This window comes from Rhinopithecus roxellana, chromosome 6, assembly GCF_007565055.1.
Source record: "Rhinopithecus roxellana isolate Shanxi Qingling chromosome 6, ASM756505v1, whole genome shotgun sequence".
Classification (NCBI taxonomy): Eukaryota; Metazoa; Chordata; class Mammalia; order Primates; family Cercopithecidae; genus Rhinopithecus; species Rhinopithecus roxellana.
Genome location: NC_044554.1, coordinates 16,729,103 through 16,749,258, shown reverse-complemented (window position 1 = coordinate 16,749,258; position 20,156 = coordinate 16,729,103). Strand labels below are relative to the sequence as shown.

Sequence of the window (20,156 nt, the reverse complement as noted above, 5' to 3'; positions counted from 1 at the left end):
AAACAAACAAAAACTCCAAGAGTACCCAATCAGAGGGGGCCCCCACATTTTTGTTTTACCTCCGGGAGCTCTACCAGGTTCTCACAGTAAACATCAAGAGAAAAATCCCCTCATGCTTGCAGCAGCAAGAGAAAGAAGAAACATTTTGCAACACACCAGAATATTCCATTCTTTTTTTAATTTTTATTTTTGAGACGGAGTCTTGCTCTGTCACCAGGCTGGAGTGCAGTGGCGCGGTCTTGGCTCACTGCAACCTCCGCCTCCCGGGTTCAAGCGATTCTCCTGCTTCAGCCTCCCGAGTAGCTGGGACTACAGGCACGCGCCACTACGCCCAGCTAATTTTTTGTATTTTTATTAGAGACGGGGTTTCACCATGTTGGCCAGGATGGTCTACTATCTCTTGACCTTGTGATCCGCCAGCCTCGGCCTCCCAAAGTGCTGGGATTACAGGCGTGAGCCACCGCGCCCGGCGGAATATTCCATTCTTCTTAACAAGGTCTGCCCTATGGAGAAATGATTTAACCTGAGCCTAACTTGCTGGGGTTTTAGCAGAGCCTTATTTACATCAGGTAAGGGAAATACCCAACTATAGGTCATTCAAGCCATCCTGGGGGTGAGGTGCTGAGAAACAGGATATAGTTCAAAATCTATAAACAAGCTCTCTAAAAGACTGAGACCCTGGCTCTGGGTGGCTCATGCCTGTAATCCCAGCACTTTGGGAGGCAGAGGTAGGCAGGTCTCCAGCCCAGAAGTTCGAGACCAGCCTGGGCAACGTGACAAAACCCCGTATATACAAAAAAATACAAAAAATTAGCCAGGCATGTTGACACATGCCTGTGGTCCCAGCTACTGGGGAGGGCTGAGGTGGGAGGACTGCTTGAGCCCAGGAGGCGGAGGTTGCAGTTAGCTATGATTGCATCTCTGCACTCCAGTCTGGGAGACAAAGCAAAACCCAGTCTCAAACAAAGAAAGAAACAACAAAAAAAAAACACCCTATGATTAATATCCTAAGAACTCTAATGGATAAAGTAGATAGTATGCAAGAATAGATGGGCAATCAATATAAGCAAAGAGACAGAAATTCAAAGAAATAACCAAAAAGAAACACTAGAGATTTTTTTAAAAACTGTAACAAAAATAAAGAATGTCGTTGGTGGGCTTATTAGTAGACTGGACATGGCTGAGGAAAGAATCTCTGAACTTGAGGATATCTCAATAAAAGCTTCCAAAACTAAAAAGCAGACTAAAAAGACTAGAAAAAAAACTGAAACAACAGAACAGAAAATGCAAGAACTGTGGGGACAACTACAAAAGATGTAAATATGCATAAGGGTAATAACAGAAAGAGAAGAAGGGAACAGAAGAAATACTTGAAATAATGATTGAAACCTTCCCCAAATTAATGTGAGAAACCAAACCACAGATCCAAGCAGCTCAGAGAACACTGATCAGAATAAATGCCAGAAAAACTGTATGTAGGCATATCATTTTCAAACTACAAAAAAATCAAAGAGAAACACAAAATCGATTAAAAAGCCAGAGGAAGAAAAATCATCTTACCTACAGGGAAGCAAGTATAATAAGAATTACATCTGACTGTGTTTCAGAAACTAGGCAAGCAAGAAGACAGTGACAAAATATCTTATTAAGAAGAAAAAACCCCACCAACTTAGAATCCTGAACCCTGCAAAATTATCCTTCAAAAACCAAAGAGAAATAAAAACTTTCTCAATAAACAAAAATTAAGGCGATGCAAGGTGGTTCATGCCTGTAGTCCTAATGTTTTGGGAGGCTGAGGTGGGTGGGAATTTGTTGCCACAGACCTACCTTGTGAGAAATGTTAAAATAAATTTTTTAGAGAGAAGAAAAATTATGCTAGTCTGGAATTCATATTTACATAAAGAAAGGAAGAAGAAATGAGAGAAAGAATAAATGAAAGTAAAATTAAAACTTTTATTTTTCTTATTAATTGATCTGATGACTGTTTATTCAAAATAGCAGCAAACGTATTTGCTTACGTATGCTTGTGTGTCTATATTTATTTGTAAGTGAGATAATGCCAGCAATGATACAAGGGATAGAATTAGGGTTATTTTGTCATTATAAAGTAATCTCGCCATCCATAAAGTGGTACAGTGTTATCTGAAAGTGGACTTGGATTTGCTGGAAACATACACTGCAAATGCCAGAGCAACCATTTAAAAAAATAAAAACACCCAGCTGGGCACTGTGGCTCATGCCTATAATCCCAAAACTTTGGGAAGCCAAGGCAGGAGGACTGCTTGAGGCCAGGAGTTTGACAGCCTGGACAACATGGTAAGACCTTCTCTCTATAAAAAATAAAAAACATTACTTGAGGGTTGGTGGCATACACTTGGTAGTCCTAGCTACTCAGGAGGCTGAGGCAGGAGCATCACGCGAGCCGGAAGTTTACAGTGAACTATGACATGCCACTGCACTCCAGCCTAAGCAACTAAGTGACACCTTGTCTCTTTTGAAAAGAATAACAACAACAACAAAAAAAAGAAGTAAAACTGACATGCTAAGAAAGGACACTCATATATTTTGAATTAAAACTGCAAAAGGCAGAAGAAGAAGACAAAAAAGAAATAGAACAAAGAACAAGGGCAACAGAAAATAGTAGCAAATATGGTAGACATTAATCCAATGCTATCAGTAATCACTCTGAACGTCAATGATCTAAATGTACCAATTAAAAGATTGTCAGAGTAGATTAAAAACCAAGACCTAAGTATATGTTGTCTACAAGAGATCCACTTTAAATATACAAACACACATAGATTAAAAGCAAATGGATGGAAAAAAATATATCAGCTAACACAAAAATGAAGTGAGACTAGTTATTAATCTCAGATAAAGCAAATTTCATGGCAAGTAAAGTTACCAGGGATAGGGTGGCTTTACATCATGATAAAGGGGTCAATTCTCCAAGAAGACATTATAATCCTTAATCTGTATGGATCTAACAACTGTGCATAAAAATGTGAGGCAAAACTGATAGAACTGCAAGGAGAAATATCCAAATCCACTATTATAGTTGAAGACTTCCGTACTCCTCTATCAGAAATGGGCAGATGAAGCAAGCAGGAAATGAGTAAGGACACAGTTGAACGTAACGGCACCATCAATCAACGGGATATATAATGCACGTCTACAGACTATGTAAGACAACAATCACAGAATACATATTCTTCTCAAGTTTACATGAAACATTCACCAAGACAGACCAAATTCTGGGCAATAAAATACATCTCAACAAATTTAAAACAGCAATCATATACAATGTCTGCTCTCAGACCATAATGGCACTCAAAAAATTTTGGACGTAGGGGCATTTCAAACTTCAGATTAGGGATGCTCAACTCTGTATTTTCAGATAATTAAATACACTATACACATTCTTTTTGTCTGCCACCAAAAAGGTCCAAAAGAGAAAAAGAGCAAGGTGTTGCCTTTTTCCCCTCCCATTTAACTTCTCATTTAATGCCCTAATAATGCTTCCTTCCTATCATTTATTTAGAACAATATCTGACACTGTGTCCTTTATTCTTACTAATTCAAACATTACAAACTACTTCTGTTTTAAAGATAAAGAAGCTAAGACTGAGAGTGGTTCAAATCATGTACTCAACATTACACAGTAAGTAATGGCCAGGTCTAATACATATATAACTGTTGTAACCCATATCATTGGACTGTCCACTATAATCCTAGACACTCAAATTCCTAAAATCAAACATATGACAAAGATATGTTACTTCCATCAGGTCTTTTCTTCCCTGCCTATTTTTACTTTTGTACATTCCTTCGTTTACACCCTCTTTAAATAATTAAGACTCCTGCCCAGTAGTATCACCAAATTACCTTTCCCTCTCTTATCTATAACCTGTTTTAAAGGCAAAATAATAATTCATAGATCTAATCCAACCTACATCCTATTTAAAAAAATAATAAAACCTCTATACCTTCTTTAACAACTAGAGAAATAAATGATGAGGTCATTTTAGAACATATTTGAAAATATACATATGATGCTGAGACCTTGTAAACAATACAAAAACAGCATATAATAAAGCAATGACAAGAAATTAAATGTACTGGTTAAATATTCATCCTGTACTTTTAGTTTAAGTTGCATTTTTGAAAAAAAAAAAATAGTTTAAAAGTAATCTACCAGGGAGCAGTGGCTCATGCCTGTGGTCCTATCTACTTAGGAGGCTATAACCTGTCTGATGAACAGGATCTCATTTGAAGCACTAAGAACTATAAGTTATCAGTTTGAAAAGAACCCCTATCAGAGCAACATGAATTCTGCTAAAAAACTGAAGCAAGAACAAAACATCAAATTTATGGTAAAGCTTGGATGGAAGAATGGTGAAGCAAAGTTTATGGGGACAATGCCCCAAATATCAGCAGTTTACAAATGGATGCCTCTTTTAAAGAAAGAACAAGGTGATGCTGAAGATGAAACCTGTAGCAGCAGACCATCCACACTGGTTTTTGTGAAAAAATTCATCTTGTCACGTGCCCTAACTGAAGAGAACCTGCAAATAACAGCATAAACAATAGCCAACACCACAGACATCTTAAGTTGTTCAGCTTACACAATTCTGACTGAAAAATTAAAGCTGAACAAACTTTCCACTCCATTGGTGCCAAAACCATAGCACCCAGATAGCTACAGACGAGAGCAGAGCTTTCAATGAAAATTTTAAACACGCCTGTAATCTCAGCACTTTGGGAGGCCGAGGCAGGTGGATCACCTGAGGTCAGGAGTGCAAGACCAGCCTGGACAACATGGCGAAACCCTGTCTCTACTAAAAATACAAAAATTAGCTGGGTGTGGTGGTGCACACCTGTAATCCCAGCTACTTAGGAGGCTGAGGCTGGAGAATCGCTTGAACCCGGGACGTGGAGACTGCAATGAGCAGAGATCGTGCCACTGCACTCCAGCCTGGGTGACAAAGCGAGACTCCGTCTCAAAAACAAAATGAAAAATAATAAATAAATAAATAAGTGGGATCAAGATCCTGAAGCATTTCTTAAAAGGACTGTAACAGGAAATGAAACACAGCTTTACCAGTATGATCCTGAAGACAAACTCAATCAAAGCAACGACTACCAAGTGGTAGCAGTGGTCCAGTCAAGGCAAAAGTGGACCAGTCAAGAGCAAAGCTTATGGCAACAGTTTCTGGGGATGCTTAAGGCATTATGCATGTTAATTTTCTGAAGGACCAAGGAAAGATAACATCTGCTCATTATAAGAGTGTTTCGAAAAAGTCAGCCAAAGCTTTAGCAGAAAAACATCCGAGAAAGTGTCACCACAGAGTCCTTTTCTACCCACAAAAATGCCTCTTGCTCATTCCTCTCATCAAACAAGGGCAATTTTGTGAGAGTTCAGATGGGAAACCATTAGGCATCCACCTTACAGTCCTGATTTGGCTCCTTCTGCCTTCTTTTTGTTTCCCAATCTCAAAAAAATCTTTAAAGGGCACTCATTACTCTTCAGTTAATAATGTAAAAAAAACTGCTTTGAAACGGTTACATTTCTAGGACCCTCAGTTATTAGGGATAAACAAAACGGCTGGTGTATCATCACTTATAAAAGTAAAGTGATGGAGTTTATGTTGAGAAATAAACTTTATATTTTTAATTTTAATCTATTTACAAATTTATTTATAAATAACATTTATTTACTTAATTCCATTTTTCCATGAGCTTTTTGAAGTCCCCTTGTAGAATCTATTTACTATATTAGATGAATTACAAACAACTAGGTGTAAGTTACAGGACATTTCTAAACTACAAAGTACCTTCCAGTCTATTTCTGCTGTCCATTATTAACACACATTAATAAATCTTGGGCACAGACAACCAACCGACAGAGTAGGTAGAGAAAGGTGACTAGGCAAATAGAATTTCAAAGGGGGGCACAAAGGCAGGCAGGTAGACACACAGGCGCAAAGACAGGCATGCTAATAGGCAAACACAATGAATATAGTAACGCACAAATTTTAGATGATTCATGAACTAAAAGAACTATAGTTAGGTTAATTTTAATAATGCAAAATCTACTGTGAAGAAAATATGTTAAGTTTTTCAGATAGTGATATATTTCTGACATATGATCACGGAGTAAATCAGTGACTACTTTGATAAAAATGATCTTTAGGGCCAGGCGCAGTGGCTCACACCTATAATCCCAGCACTTTGGGAGTCAAGATGGAAGGATCACTTTAGGCCAGGAGTCTGAGACCAGCCGAGGCAACATAGTAAGACCTCATCTCTACAAAAGAGTTAAAAAAATTAGTAGGGCAGGGTGGCATATGCCTGTAGTCCTAGCGACTCAGGAGGGAGGCCAGTGGATCACTTGAGCCCAGAAAGTCAGGGCTGCAGTGAGCTATGATTACACCATTGCACACCAGCCTGTGCGACAAAGCAGGACCCTATCTCTTAAAAAACAAAACAAAAAAACACACACAAAAACAAAAAAACAAAACCCCAAACTTTAAAACAGGATTTCCTTGCAAGAAGCTTCCATATTTTAATGTTGAAAAACTATAATTTAAATATTAGGTACCACAAATAAGCAGCTTATAGATAATCTTAAATTTAGTTTGCTACACAGAAACCTTAAAATTTTGCCTGATGTTTAATGTCTAACTGTAAACGTGAAATAATGCTCTGCCAGAGCCAACAAATGGTTCTCTCAAGTCACAAGGACTCTTTGTGCTTCTTTTTCCTTCTCTGAAAGAAGGTGGGTGGAGTTCATATGGAGCTGAAACCTTAAAATAGTAATTTTTTTTTTTTTCCAATTTTGCTTCAGGGATTCTCTACTAGACACTCTTTGGGCTGCCTGCCTAGTTATCAAGCCATCCCTTCCTTTCTCTAAAAAAAGTTCCTTCCTTCCATACACATATGAATAAGCTCACCACCTTATACAAACACCCATCTCACTGGCAAGCTGGTTATTTTCTTCTGGAAATTGAAAACAAGATGTAGCAACTCTAGTCATTCTGAGCTCTTCCCATAATCTGAGATAAAAGTGAATGAGACAGGTTAGATTACCATAAGGGATGCCTTTATTCAGCACATGCAGGCCAAAATAGTGAAAGTCAAAATGCAGAGAGAGGTAAGAGAAGAGTAAAGCAGGTGTACAGAGAAGCAAAGAGAAGTATCCAAGCAGGCCCAGAGACATGGAAACTAGAAAACCATAGAAAGACACAGCGGCTGGCATGGAGAGAGGAGTCACCCAGGCTCTCTATTTCTTGGTTCTGATGCTTCAACCTGCTCAAGGGCAGTATTCCCTTGCAATAAATTCTTTCTTCACTTAAGCTACTTTGAGAGTAGGCTGCAACCAAAAATCTATACTGACAGAAAACTTTTTTGGTAATTTTGAGGATATTTATGCTCTCCTTTGGGGGGCAGGGGGGGGGCTTTATTGACTTCTTCCGTAAGACTGAAAATGTTGGCCTAAGCAGCACCATATCATAGAAAAAGCATCTGCTTTCCTAACTTGGGTCTAACCCAGTTCTGCCACCTTTCTATGGCAAGACCTGTAATAAGCTCCTTAATTTCTAAACAGTTTTTATGTTCCTTATAAAACTAAAGAGTTTATGACTTCAGGAGTAAAACCAACATACACAATGGGGAAGAAGGTGTCTAGAAAAGCTATTCTTCATGGTTTTGTAGCATGTGACCTAGAACTCTTTTCCTTTCTCACGTTGGTTCTGGTCACAGACGCATTAAGTCTCAAAATCTCTTCAGAGTCATCTTACAGAAAGCTCAATTCGCTGAGGAATCCAAACTAAGCAAGAGACCCACCATTATAAAAAAGCTGCCTTAGTCCTGAAGGCTTTTTAAACGTAATTTCTTTCTACAGGGCACTTTTAACATCTGATAGATGCCAATGAAAAACACTAATCTAGTCATCTAAGAACTGTGTAAACAGAGAGAGTACTACTTTATATACCTGAGATAAAGTAAAATTACTAGATTTAAGAACATTTACCATGTGACAAGGACTCGATTTTTAAAAGGTCCTACTGGAAGAGCAAACAACTATGCCATAATAATGGAACATCAAAACACTCCTCATCAAAACGCTCAGAAACACAGGCCAATTTCATAATAGCATTTAAGCTGATATTCCTTTGGGAATCCTATTATTTGGGTACATTAGATTTGCTTATTTTAGACACACTGACCCTATTCTTCCCATCTAAAACTCACAGTTCTATCTCTGTTAATCTCCAAGTCTGTGAAAGTGTTGTTGCCTTTTATTCACCTAGTTCACCTGACAAACTCTTCCTTCAAAAACCAGCTCAAATGTAGCATCTTTGTGGAAATTGTCCATGATCTATTCAGGCAGATTTAGGCTCTCCTGTCTCTCTAGTTTAAATTCCGAATATACTTCCATTGGAGCAATATGTCATCTCAAATTCCTTCAACTACCTTCTATGTACTACGTTAGAAACTTTACATATATTATCTTGTTCTTTCCAGGTATGTATTACAGCCCCAACTTCTCTAGATAATCTGCTCAGAATCACAGCAGGGCCAGGATAGAAATTAATGACTGTATAGCTCCTAAACTCCTTATCTTCCCACTAGTCTATAGGTTCTAAGGCTTTTGGGACCCAAACCCCTTGAGAAACTAAGAGCTATGAACTTTCTTCCCCCTAAAATGGGCTTACACACAAAAAGTATTACATATAATTTAAAAGGGTTCAAAGATTCCCCTGAAGCCCATCCACTGCCCCCAGGAAAAGTCCTGCTGCTTCTCACAAGTCTCTTCAGTTAGTAAACTTCCTGAAGAGAGTGACTGCCATATTTTCAACTGCCAATTCAAAAACACAGTACCTAGGGCATAGTGGGCACTCTGGTATCTCCATAAATACCTTCTGTATGAATGGATAAATGATAGAGACCATGGATGGATGACAGAGACAAATCTTTGCATTCCTTCAGAGCCTATCAGGGCAGTCACTCAAATGTTATTAGAATCGCTTTTTAAATGCCGATTAGATATTAAAAAAGTTATTACAGGAAATGTAGATATTAGCACACTTCCCAAAGCCTCTGAGATTAATGTGGTCCACAATATGACTAGCCTTTGTGTACCCACCAAATGTCATCTTGAATTATAATTCCTGTGTAATTATAATCCCCCATGCTGTTCTCCTGATAGTGAGTTCTCACAAGATCTGATGGTTTTATAAATGTTTGGTAGTTCCTCCCACGTTCATTCTCCTTCCTGTCATCTTGTGAAGAAGGTGCCTTGCTTCCCCTTCGCCTCCGACAACAATTCTAAGTTTCCTTAGGCCTCCCCAGCCATGCTCAACTGTGAGTCAATTAAACCTCTTTCCTTTATAAATTATCCAGTCTCGGGCAGATCTTCATAGCAGTATGAAAATGGACTAATACAGTCCACATTCCACTTTCTCCAAAAAAACTTTTAGGAAGTAACTACTGTTTGCTTCTTATATCTGCCATACGCCAGCCACAGACCCTACAATATTGTACAAATGAAAAGAAGATTTTTGTGTGATTTCAGAAGGAAGGAGATAATTGTCAAGGTTTGACTGCATGAATCTAAAAAAACTTAAATACTACAGGAAATATAAAATGCTGGAAGAGGAGTTCAACTCATATTTGGAAAAGACTAGTGGTTTAGAAATTGCATATCACCTGATTTACCTTATCAAGTTTTCAACTCTAATGAAAGGCTTTTTTTCTTATGGTATTAAAGATCAAATTTTACAAAGGAGAAAAGGTGCTTTAAGATAAATTGTACTAAATTTTTATTCTAGAAAGTGAGAATTAATCACATTTTTGCTTCCAAGTTTTTGGTGAACATGGTGAAGTCATTTTAAATTTTTAGCTTTTTCATCTTCTAAGTACTGGTTTATAAAATAAAAGGGGAGACCATCCTGGCCAACATGGTGAAACCCCATGTCCACTAAAAAAACAAAAATTAGCTGGGTGTGGTGGCAGGCGCCTGTAATCCCAGTTACACGGAGACTGAGGCAGGAGAACTGCTTGAACCCAGGAGGCGGAGGTTGCAGTGAGTTGAGATCAGTGCCACTGCACTCTAGTCTGGCAACAGAGCAAGACTTTGTCTCAAAGAAAATACATAAAATAAATAAATAAAAGGGAAGCTTTCTGAGGGAAAAAGTATGTTCAACAGTACAACCACAGATAAGCAAGATTTCATTCATTTAGTAGGTATGCTCAAGGACCAGGAAGAGCTTACTTCAAAGGGAAGAGAGGATACATACCACAGAGTATAGGAGTTTAACACTGGAAAGGTAATGTGATATTATATTAAGAAGGTTCTGGAATGCCAAGCTAAGAAGTACAGACTTTATCCTATAGACCTGTGATTCTCAAGTAGGACAAAAGTTACAAAATTGGGTGAAGCTTCCAGGTGATGTAGAAGCAGCACTTGGATCAGATGTTTTGAATTGACTTTCAAAATACGCATTTAAAATTTCCAGTAATTGTAATGGTCATAAAAGAGAGCAATGAGTTTTTTAACTTATATTTTTTATAATAAAAATTAAACCATGCTTCCAGTGCAGCCCACATCTCTTGATTGTACAACCAGTATGGTTTTCATTAGCCTACAGATGCCGCCACTTGAAAGTGGTATTTTAGGAAAGTGAATATGATATATTGAATGAACTGGATGAGGAAAGAAACTAGAGGCAAGTAGAGAACAACAGATATCACTTGTAATCACTCTCTAAATGTCCACAAATTCACTCTTTTTGAAGAGATACCGATGACATGATATCTTGATTTTATTAAGTCCAAAGCCAAAAGTTTAAAAGAAGACATTTTATTAATACTCTAAGACAATATCAACAAAGTATTATCCATGGGGTGTGGGATGCACAAGTACAGAAGTTACCTTAAGAAATTGCAGCTAATAAAATCATATTTATTTAAAATATTTGAATTCAATGTAGCTCTTGTATTTTCTTTTTCAGTGGATACTGAAAATACAACTAGAGTTACGTGAATATATCTGTGTAGGAGGGGAAGAAGCAGTTCTCATGGCCGTCTAAAAGACAAACCTTTGGACCACTGAAGAATTCACCTGAAGAATAAATCTGTCTTACAGCATTAAGCTTGTCTACAATGTCTGCACACGCAATGGACATTAGTGCCTATTAAATGCCAAGCACTATATTAAGCAATGGGGATACTGGGGATAATTAAGTCCCATTCTCTAGCCTGAGAGGTTTTCAGTCTGGGGAAGACAGAAATGTAAATGTTTATGAATCTAACAAACTGAGTGCTATAGAAACACAGAAGTATTTAACATATGAACAAAAAACCTACATCCATCTAAATGTTAATGTCTTACTTTCAATTTCATCCTTTAAAAATCCTTTTTCCAAGTTAAATGTCAAATATTGATGGAAAAAAGTTAATATATTTTGAAAGTAAATACAGTAAAATTCTTGAGAACGCTTAAATTTTTAGTTTACTGTCTCAGTGAACTATGTCTGGAGAGTTACTTAAAAGTTCACTTCCACTTCTGAAGTTAGTTAAGATATAAATATGTTTAGGTGAATACTCATCGAAGGATGGATAAGAAAACCATATTACTAAACCAGTGGCACTGGGTAAGCACTAAGATTAGCTCAAATGCAAGGACTGGAAAATATTTCACTCTAGTTTTGAAAGACAAATTACGACACACAAAATCTTACAAGCTAACCACAACAAGATACCAGTTCACACCCAGTAGGATGCCTATAATCAGAAAGACAGCAACAGTATCGGTGAAGATGTAGAGAAACTGGAACCTTCGTATACTCCTAATTCAATGTAAAATGTGCAGCAGCTTTGGATAACAGTCTGGCAGTTCCTCAAAATGTTAAACATAGTGTTATCACGTGACTGAGCAATTCCACACTTAGATACATACCCAAGAGAACTGAAAATGTGTCCATACAGAAACTTGTACACAAATGTTCACAGTAGCATTATTCACATTAGTCAAAAAGTGGAAAGAATTCAAATACCCATCAACACGATGAATGGATAAACAAAATGTGGTATCTATACAACAGAATATTATTCAGCCATAAAAAGGCCAAAAGTACTACTGATCAATACTATAATGTGGATGAAACCTGAAATAATGTTAGGTGGAGTCAGTCACAAAACACCACATATTGTATGATTCCATTTATATAAAATGTCCAGAATACTTAAATCTATGGAAACAGAAGGTAGATTTGTGGTTGCTTGGGGCTTGTGGGAAAGCAGGGGGTGACTGCTAATGGGTACAGAAAGAGAAGAAAATGTCCTAAAATTGATTGTGGTGACTGTTGCATAATTTCATCAATGTAATAAAAAACTAGTGAATCATATACTTTAAATGAGTAAATCTTATGGTAGGTACTTATATCTCAATAAAGCTATTATTAATTTTTTTAAACCTGCAAGCCACAACACTGAATAAACAAACAATGAAAATTTTTATATTTATCAAGACTGCAACATAATATCTTTCCAGGCAAAAGAGGATATACACATAGACAAGAAACAATATGAAAAATGTTCTCTAGTTCTCTCTTAAAAAAAAAAAAAGGCAGTGGGAGGGGCAAACTCTCCTTCAACCAGTCTTCCTCTAGCTCCTACCCTCTACTTTCAAAATGTTAAAAAAAAAAAATGCAAAGACGCTAAACTCACCCTTCACCCTATAATCTGGCTTCTTCCCATACCCCAACCCAAACTGCTTTTTCTAGTCACCAAAGCACTCCTACGTGCCAAATGCAATGGGTACTTTCTTAACCTCACCTTACCGGTCCTCCCAGCATTATTTGACTCTGGTAATAACTCCTTTCTTGAAACTCTCCCTGGCTTTTCTGACATCTCTGGTTCTCCTCCCTCCTCCTTGAACACTCCTTCTCAGGAACAATCACTAGTATATCCTTCTTTTGGCTGTTCTTTTAAGACTGATGTTCTTCAACCTAAAGCTGGTCACTCTATAAGTTTGCTGGAATAAGCTCATTCACTCCCATGATGTCAACTATCTCCTACATGCTTATATGATGATGCCTACATCTTTAACTCCATCCTGTCAGAAATCTTAAGCTCTACATTTCTACTGGATGTCTCAGAGGCAACATGCAGTTTTCACATGTTGAAAATTAAATGTATCCTCTTCTCCCCTGAAACTTCCTCCTACAATGTTCTTTGGTCTCCTCTACTTGTTTCTCCTCCCTCACTCCTTATTCTACCAAATGGTATTCTCTACCTTGGGTGACAGATACCAAGCTAGACATTTTGCAAGTCATAATACTATACTCTTTTCTTCTTTATACCCCCATCTAATGAATCATTGAGACTCCTTTCTTAATTCTTATCAGATGTGTTGTATACTCTATTTCCCCATCTCAGTTCATTTCAGGCCCTCACATCTCACTTCTTATATTTCGACAGCTTCCAAAATGCCACTCGTCATACTGCCATCAGACTCAACTCTGTAAAACACAAATGATTGTTTACCTTTCTTAAAAGACTCAGCAGTGCTCCAGAAGCCCAGACTAATGATTCTCACCTTTTCTACCAGAACCTATCTGAGTAAGTGACGGTCCAGAGTACAACTCAAGGAGCAGGCTGGAGAAGGTGAGGGTGGGGGAATGACGCTGGAGTGGGCCAGCATGTCTATTTTCTTAACACCTCCCTACTTTCTCCATGACTCTAGGAGTTACAATGCAGACTGTCCAGAATTGCTATTATTGGTCTGTAGAATAAAATCTAAGTATAGCATAGATATAAGATGCTTCACAAAAAGACCTCTATGTAACTTTCCCAGCATCACCTTTATCATTTACCATGTATTAGCTCACTGGTTCTCAAAGTATGGTCCAGGACCACCTCCCCAACCCCCAGTCATCAGACGGAGTCTGTGTGGAGTAAAATAAAACCTAGGCCTGTGAAACATGAATGTGCACCACTCTACTTTATACATTTATCTCTCAGTTTGTAAATACTAAAAGTAGAGATAATTGAGATCAAATTCTGGATCAGCCACAAATTAGCTATTTGCTAATTTATTAGCAAAATTAGCATGTTTTCAACATGCAAATAACCATCTAGGAAACAAAGCTCTATACAGTCTGGGTACCTTAGTTGTCTCCTCTTTAACAGTATGGGGCACAACCAAGGCCAGTAATAGACACTCATAGAATAGTTAATGACAGGTGGAAAATTTCTATCCTCAATAGTAATCAAGAAATTCAAGTTAAAACAAGATACCAGTTTCCAACCATCAAATAAAGATCAAGAAAATTATAATATGAACACTCATACATTACTGACAGTTGTATGAACTGACAAAACTTTTTCAAGTTTATGAACATGTATTAAATGTTTATATACTTCTACCTCGTACTCCCGGGAAGCTATCTTATGCAACAGTGAAAAAGGTAAAAGTTTCAGCAAAAATTTTAATCACAGAATTATTATATGTAACAGCAGAAAGTAGAATGACCTAAATACTCAACCACAAAGAAACGGAATTAAGGGCCGGGCGCGGTGGCTCAAGCCTGTAATCCCAGCACTTTGGGAGGCCGAGGCGGGCGGATCACGAGGTCAGGAGATCGAGACCATCCTGGCTAACACGGTGAAACCCCGTCTCTACTAAAAACTACAAAAAACTAGCCGGGCGAGGTAGCGGCGCCTGTAGTCCCAGCTACCCGGGAGGCTGAGGCAGGAGAATGGCGTGAACCCGGGAGGCGGAGCTTGCAGTGAGCTGAGATCCGGCCACAGCACTCCAGCCCGGGTGACAGAGTGAGACTCCGTCTCAAAAAAAAAAAAAAAAAAAAAAAAGAAACGGAATTAAGATATAAAATAGTCACCAAGTAGTAGGCCAGCTACGGTGGCTCACACCTGTAACCCCAGCACTTTGAGGCTGAGGCAGGAATTAGAAACCAGCCTGGGCAACATGAGGAAATCCTGTCTCTACAAAAAATACAAAAATCAGCAGGGCTTGGTGGGGCGGGCCTGTAGTCCCAGCTACTCTGGAGGTTGAGGTGGGATCCCAGGGAGGCTGACGCTGCAGTGAGCCAGGATCGCAACCATACACTTCAGCCTGGGTGACAGAGTGAGACCCCATCTCAGAAACAGAACAAAACAACAAAACAAAACAAAATATTAACAGACGTAGCCTTTAAATGATAGGACTATAGGACGGCTGGATAGAGCAAAAAGAGCATTGTCACCAGAGTCAGGCAAGTGGAGTATTCATTTGAACTGTGGTCTAAGTGTAAGGAATTATTATTATTCTATTAATTTCCAAATTTGTAATAAACATTATTTTATAATGGAACAGAGTTGTATCAGCTACATTAACTCTAAGGCTCAGTCATAAAATGTTCAGATTTTAAAATGCATTTTTAATCAACATCAGAATTTAAGAATAATAATTAGAATCTATAAGCTAATCTTTTTTTTCTCTTTCCATGCCAGGGGAACATAGTTCCTCTCCAGCCTTCCAGTCAGGGGAAAAAGCAACACCAACTACCGGCTGCCTTAATTACAGCTATTGCTTATCAAGTCAGGAAATAAATAAAAAAAAAAAAAACCAAGCCCTATAAAAGAATAGCCTTAGTCATCAAATCTCCAGTGTAGAATCACCTAGCTATACCTAAGGTATCATGGAAGAAAAAGGAAACTCACTTAGTCTTTGAGAAATGAACTCTTGGTGGCGCACGCCTGTAATCCTAGCACTTTGGGAGACTGAGGTGGGCAGATCACAAAGTCAGTCAGATCAAAGTTCAAGACGAGTCTGGCCAATACCATGAAACCCCATTTCTACTAAAAATACAAAAATTAGCCGGGTGTGGTGGCATGCGCCTGTAATCTCAGCTACTCAGGAGGCTGAGGCAGGAGAATCGCTTGAACCCGGGAGGTGGAGGTTGCAGTGAGCGGAGATTGCACCACTGCACTCCAACCTGGGCGACAAAGCGAGACTCCATCTGGAAAAAAAAAAAAAGAAAGAAAGAAAAATGAACTCTCCAATAGGAATCCCTGACTCATCCCCAAAGCATGAACCCTAAGGCTACTTCTCCAGTACAGGAGTTCAGAGGCTGGGCACCTGTCCTGATGGCCCGCATCACCAAACAATGCTCCTTCCTGCCGGTATACGCCTAGGGATAACAAGGTGGCTAGCATGCAAACAAGAAATGACCAGGGACCACACCATCTCTTCTTCCATAACCAAAATAACATGGTAAAAAACTAGTTTTAGGCCCGGCATAGTGGCTCACGCCTGTAATCCCAGCACTTTGGGAGGCCAAGGCAAGTGAATCATTTGAGATGAGGAGTTCGAGACCAGCCTGCAAATATGGCAAAACCCCATCTCTACTAAAAATACAAAAATTAGCTGGGTGTGGTAGCTTGCGCCTGTAGTCCCAGCTACTTGGGAGGCTGAGGCAGGAGAATCGTTTGACTCTGGGAGGCAGAGGTTGCAGTGAGCTGAGATTGCACCACTGCACTCCAGCCTGGGATACAGAGTGCAGAGCGCGACTCGTCTCAAAAAAAAAAAAAAAAAAAAGCTAGTTTTAAACGCCTTAAATATTCAAAGTATTTTCTTCTATTTTTGCTAGAAAGCAGTAAAAAGGGGACTGCATCCAATTGCTGTAAATTGCTCAAAAGATACTAAGACAATAAAAGTTCAATAGTAAAAAGGGAAAATGCCCTCTTTTCCTTAACTCTTTCAGATCAAAAAGTAATTTTTCAAAAATACATAGGCTAAATATCAAGAGCAAATGTTTAAATATAAGCAATATTTTTATTTTTAATAAGGAATAAGTTAGATTATTTAACTTATATTTTCAATCTTCAAAAGATACTGGGAAAACTTTACTTCCATCCTCTATTATTGGTCTGGGGAGGCGGGAATCACAAAGCTCAACGATACTAGCATAATATTGTGTAAGGTCAAAGACCTATTTTATAAGCTGTTAAAAATTTAACGCTAAAGCTTTACTGGACCGGTCTCTTTAAAACGTGAAAAAGTATTCACTACTAAGTCATATCACCTCCACCATAAAAACTACTGTACTTTTTAAATAAAAAATAAAAACTAGCCAATGTCTGCTGCCCATTCATTTTACAGATATTAACTGTGTATCCTTTTCATAATCAGGTTTCAGTTAAGTGATTATTCTTGGAGGTGTACCTTACCCAGGATAAAAATTTTTCCCTAGCTGATTTCCCCTTCCCAACCCCCGCCAAGACTAAGGAGCAACCACTTCCCAAAGTCCCACTTCCTTTTCCATTCCCCAGACCTACAGGGTTTCCAACGCCCCAGTCTTGCGCAATATCCGTAGGAGCAGCAGCCGCAACCACCGCCTCCTAAGCCGGGAAACAACCCTAGAGGGAACATTGTCCAGCAGAAAAATAAAAGGGGCGGGGGTTGGGGGGGTGGGTAACGTAGGAAGTCGACTTCTGGTCCCACGCCTTCGGATCTGACCCCCTCATAGTGAACTAGAGCAATAGTGTATCTAGAGCAGTTTCATGAACAAGACTTTTAACCTTCACCTCCTCTCAAGCCTGCTTGCACAAGCAGAGGGCGGAAAGTGGGGGGTGGCGGAGGCGTGGAGGGGGGGCGCTGGGAAGGTTATCTCCCAGTTCAGGGCTTCGGCCCGTAGCGACGCCTCCGCCCCACCAGGACTATTGTTCCCAAGTTCCCCACCCCCACCCCGGATAGGAAGTGATAGTCACATCCCCTCCGCCTTCGGCAATATCCCCTGGGGAGTCCGAAGTCGGTTTCCTTCAGGATAATCCCCCCACCCACACTTATCCCCTGAACCAGACCCCAAGATCACCTTAAACCTGGGTCTCAGGAGAGGAGAAGCGGGACGCGGGTAAATGGAAATTAGGTAAACCCATGAGATTCCTTATGGACAATCCTTTCCCAAGCGTTGGAGATCATGATTGCGACCCCAGAAACGGCAGAAGTCCTACCTTGCCCGCTTTGAGACCAGCTAAAGCAAAGGGATCCCAGGAGTTAGTGCCAACCTCAATCCCCCCGTTCCTCTGTCAGCCACGATCTGCACTCCTCCCGGCCACAGCCAGATACCCTGCCTCGACCCTCCTGGGAGGAGCGGACTGGGCGGGGAGATGTGGAAACGCGAGCACCCCCCGGCCTGCACCTCACTAGCCTCCGGCTCCCGGCCGGGTAAACAATAGGTGGTCGCGAGCCGCGGTGCAGGCTGCAGGCTCGGCCGCGCGGCCGCTCCCTTCGCGTCCCGGGCGCCCGCGCAGGGGTCGCGAACATGGGAGAAGAAAGGAGGCCACGGCGGGAGGCGCTCTCGATTCCCGCCGGCTTCCAAGACCACCCGGCCCACCGGGCTGGTGCGCGCCCCCTCCGCCCCTTTCCTCACAGAGGTACACAAAGCACTGGCGGCCCGGCCGGGAGAGGCGGCGATGGGGTCCGGCGCCGGCGAGACAAGGCGACAGCGAGGGGAGAGACTCACCATGAAGTCCCGAGCGAAGTTGTCCTCCCCATTGTGGTCAGGACTCTTCATGGCCTGGACCCTCTGGATGAATTTCCTCAGGATCTCCACTTGCTCCATCCTCCCGCGTCCCCCCGGCTGCGGTCGCTGGCCCCCCCGCCGCCCGCCCGCCCGGCGCAGAGCCCGCTCCGTCTTCCCCAGCTCGTTTCCCCAGCACGTCCCTCCCTCCCGACCCCCGCCAAGCCCCGCGGCTCCCTCCTCTTCCCCACCGCCCTAGGCGGCGGCTGCGGCGGCACCGGCTGGGCTCCCGACACCACAACTTCCAGGAGCAGCCGCCGCTCTCCCACAGTACCAGGCGAGCCGCTGCGGCTAGCGCCAACCCCAACCCCCAGCTTGCTCCATCCTCCTTCCCCGCCCTCCTCCTCCGTCGGAGACGCCGCCGCCGCCGCCGCCTCAGGAACACAGCTAGCTCTCCGCTCGCCCTGCCCCCCCTTCCCGGTTCTTCCTCCCCCCACCCCCCGCCAGCAGCCGCAGCCGCAGCCGCCTCTCCCCACGGGCGCGTCCCCGCCGCCACCCAGATGCGCGGCCTCGCGCCGCGGCTCCGCCCCAAGCGCCGCGCCTGCTAATCCATCCCCGCCCGCCTCTCGACCACGCCCCCAAGCCCGCCCTGCCGGCCCCAGCTCCGCTTGGAGTGGCTGGAAGGCACTTCAGCGGGCGGCCTGGAGGACTGACTCCACTTCCGGGGCGTGGCCCCGTTCAGGGAGCTCAGAGGTCGGAGTAGCGTTGGGAGGGGAGTTGGTTCCTGCGAAGGAGGGAATGCGACTCTGAGCGGGGCAAGCCGTAGTGTGTCAGAGTGGGATTCTGCTGGAATTGGCGGTCTCACCGCCTACTAGGGAAGAGAAGCAGTTTTCAGGAGTCCCGCACCGCCGCCAGCCGTGGACTGGGCCTACAGGTCACGGCCTGTGGAGTCCAAGAGTGGGGGCGGGCGAGGGCGGGCTGGAGGCAGGCTGGGAACTGTAGTAGTGTCGCCGCCACGTTCGCAGCAGGTAGATGCTCATTTTGGTAACGGATTGGTGAGAGTGGATAGCAATTAGGCTTTGGCACCTTGGAGTGTGGCTCAGCTAAGGGAAGCGAAACGCTTCCTGGGTGAGAGGACTTTTATTATTTGCGCATCCTCTTAAACCTGGCGAGTGAGCGCCTGAGGTTCGGAGTGCCTTCTTCCCAGACGACGCGGATGTGGGATCTTCGTGTTTGCCGAACTGAAGGAAATTTGCCTTCCTGCCTTTAGGTTTGCAGCAGTTCATAACTGAATAAAAGACTTTCCTCGGTAGAATGGACTTTATAAATCTATTAAATCTTTTTTTTTTTTTTTCCAGAGCTAAGGCCTTGCTCTGTCGCCCATAGTGCAATGCTATGATCACGGCTCGCTGCAGCCTTGAACTCCTGGGCTCAAGGGATCCTCCTACCTCAGTACGTCACCAAGCCCAGCTAATACATTTTTAAAATTTATTATTTATTTGTTTAGTTTTGGTAGAGAAGGGGTCTCACTAGGTTGCCCAGGCTGATCTCAAATTCCTGTGCACTGGGGATCCTCCCCCCATCAACTTCCGAAAGTGTTGGGATTTTAGGCGTGAGCTACCGCACCTG

General features: G+C 41.7%; 1 protein-coding gene across 3 annotated transcripts in view; it reads right to left on the bottom strand.

Annotated features, from left to right (window-relative positions):
- The window catches only part of PTPN12 (protein tyrosine phosphatase non-receptor type 12), a 105,910-nt gene extending 86,939 nt beyond the window's left edge, over positions 1–18,971 (bottom strand). For all 3 annotated transcript variants that reach the window (XM_010386289.2, XM_010386290.2, XM_030932740.1), the window contains exon 1: positions 18,531–18,971. In XM_010386289.2, the coding sequence (XP_010384591.1) occupies positions 18,531–18,629 (99 nt within the window). In that variant the 5' untranslated portion in view covers positions 18,630–18,971. The remainder of the gene's footprint in view (positions 1–18,530) is intronic.
- Between the last annotated feature and the right edge of the window lie 1,185 nt (positions 18,972–20,156).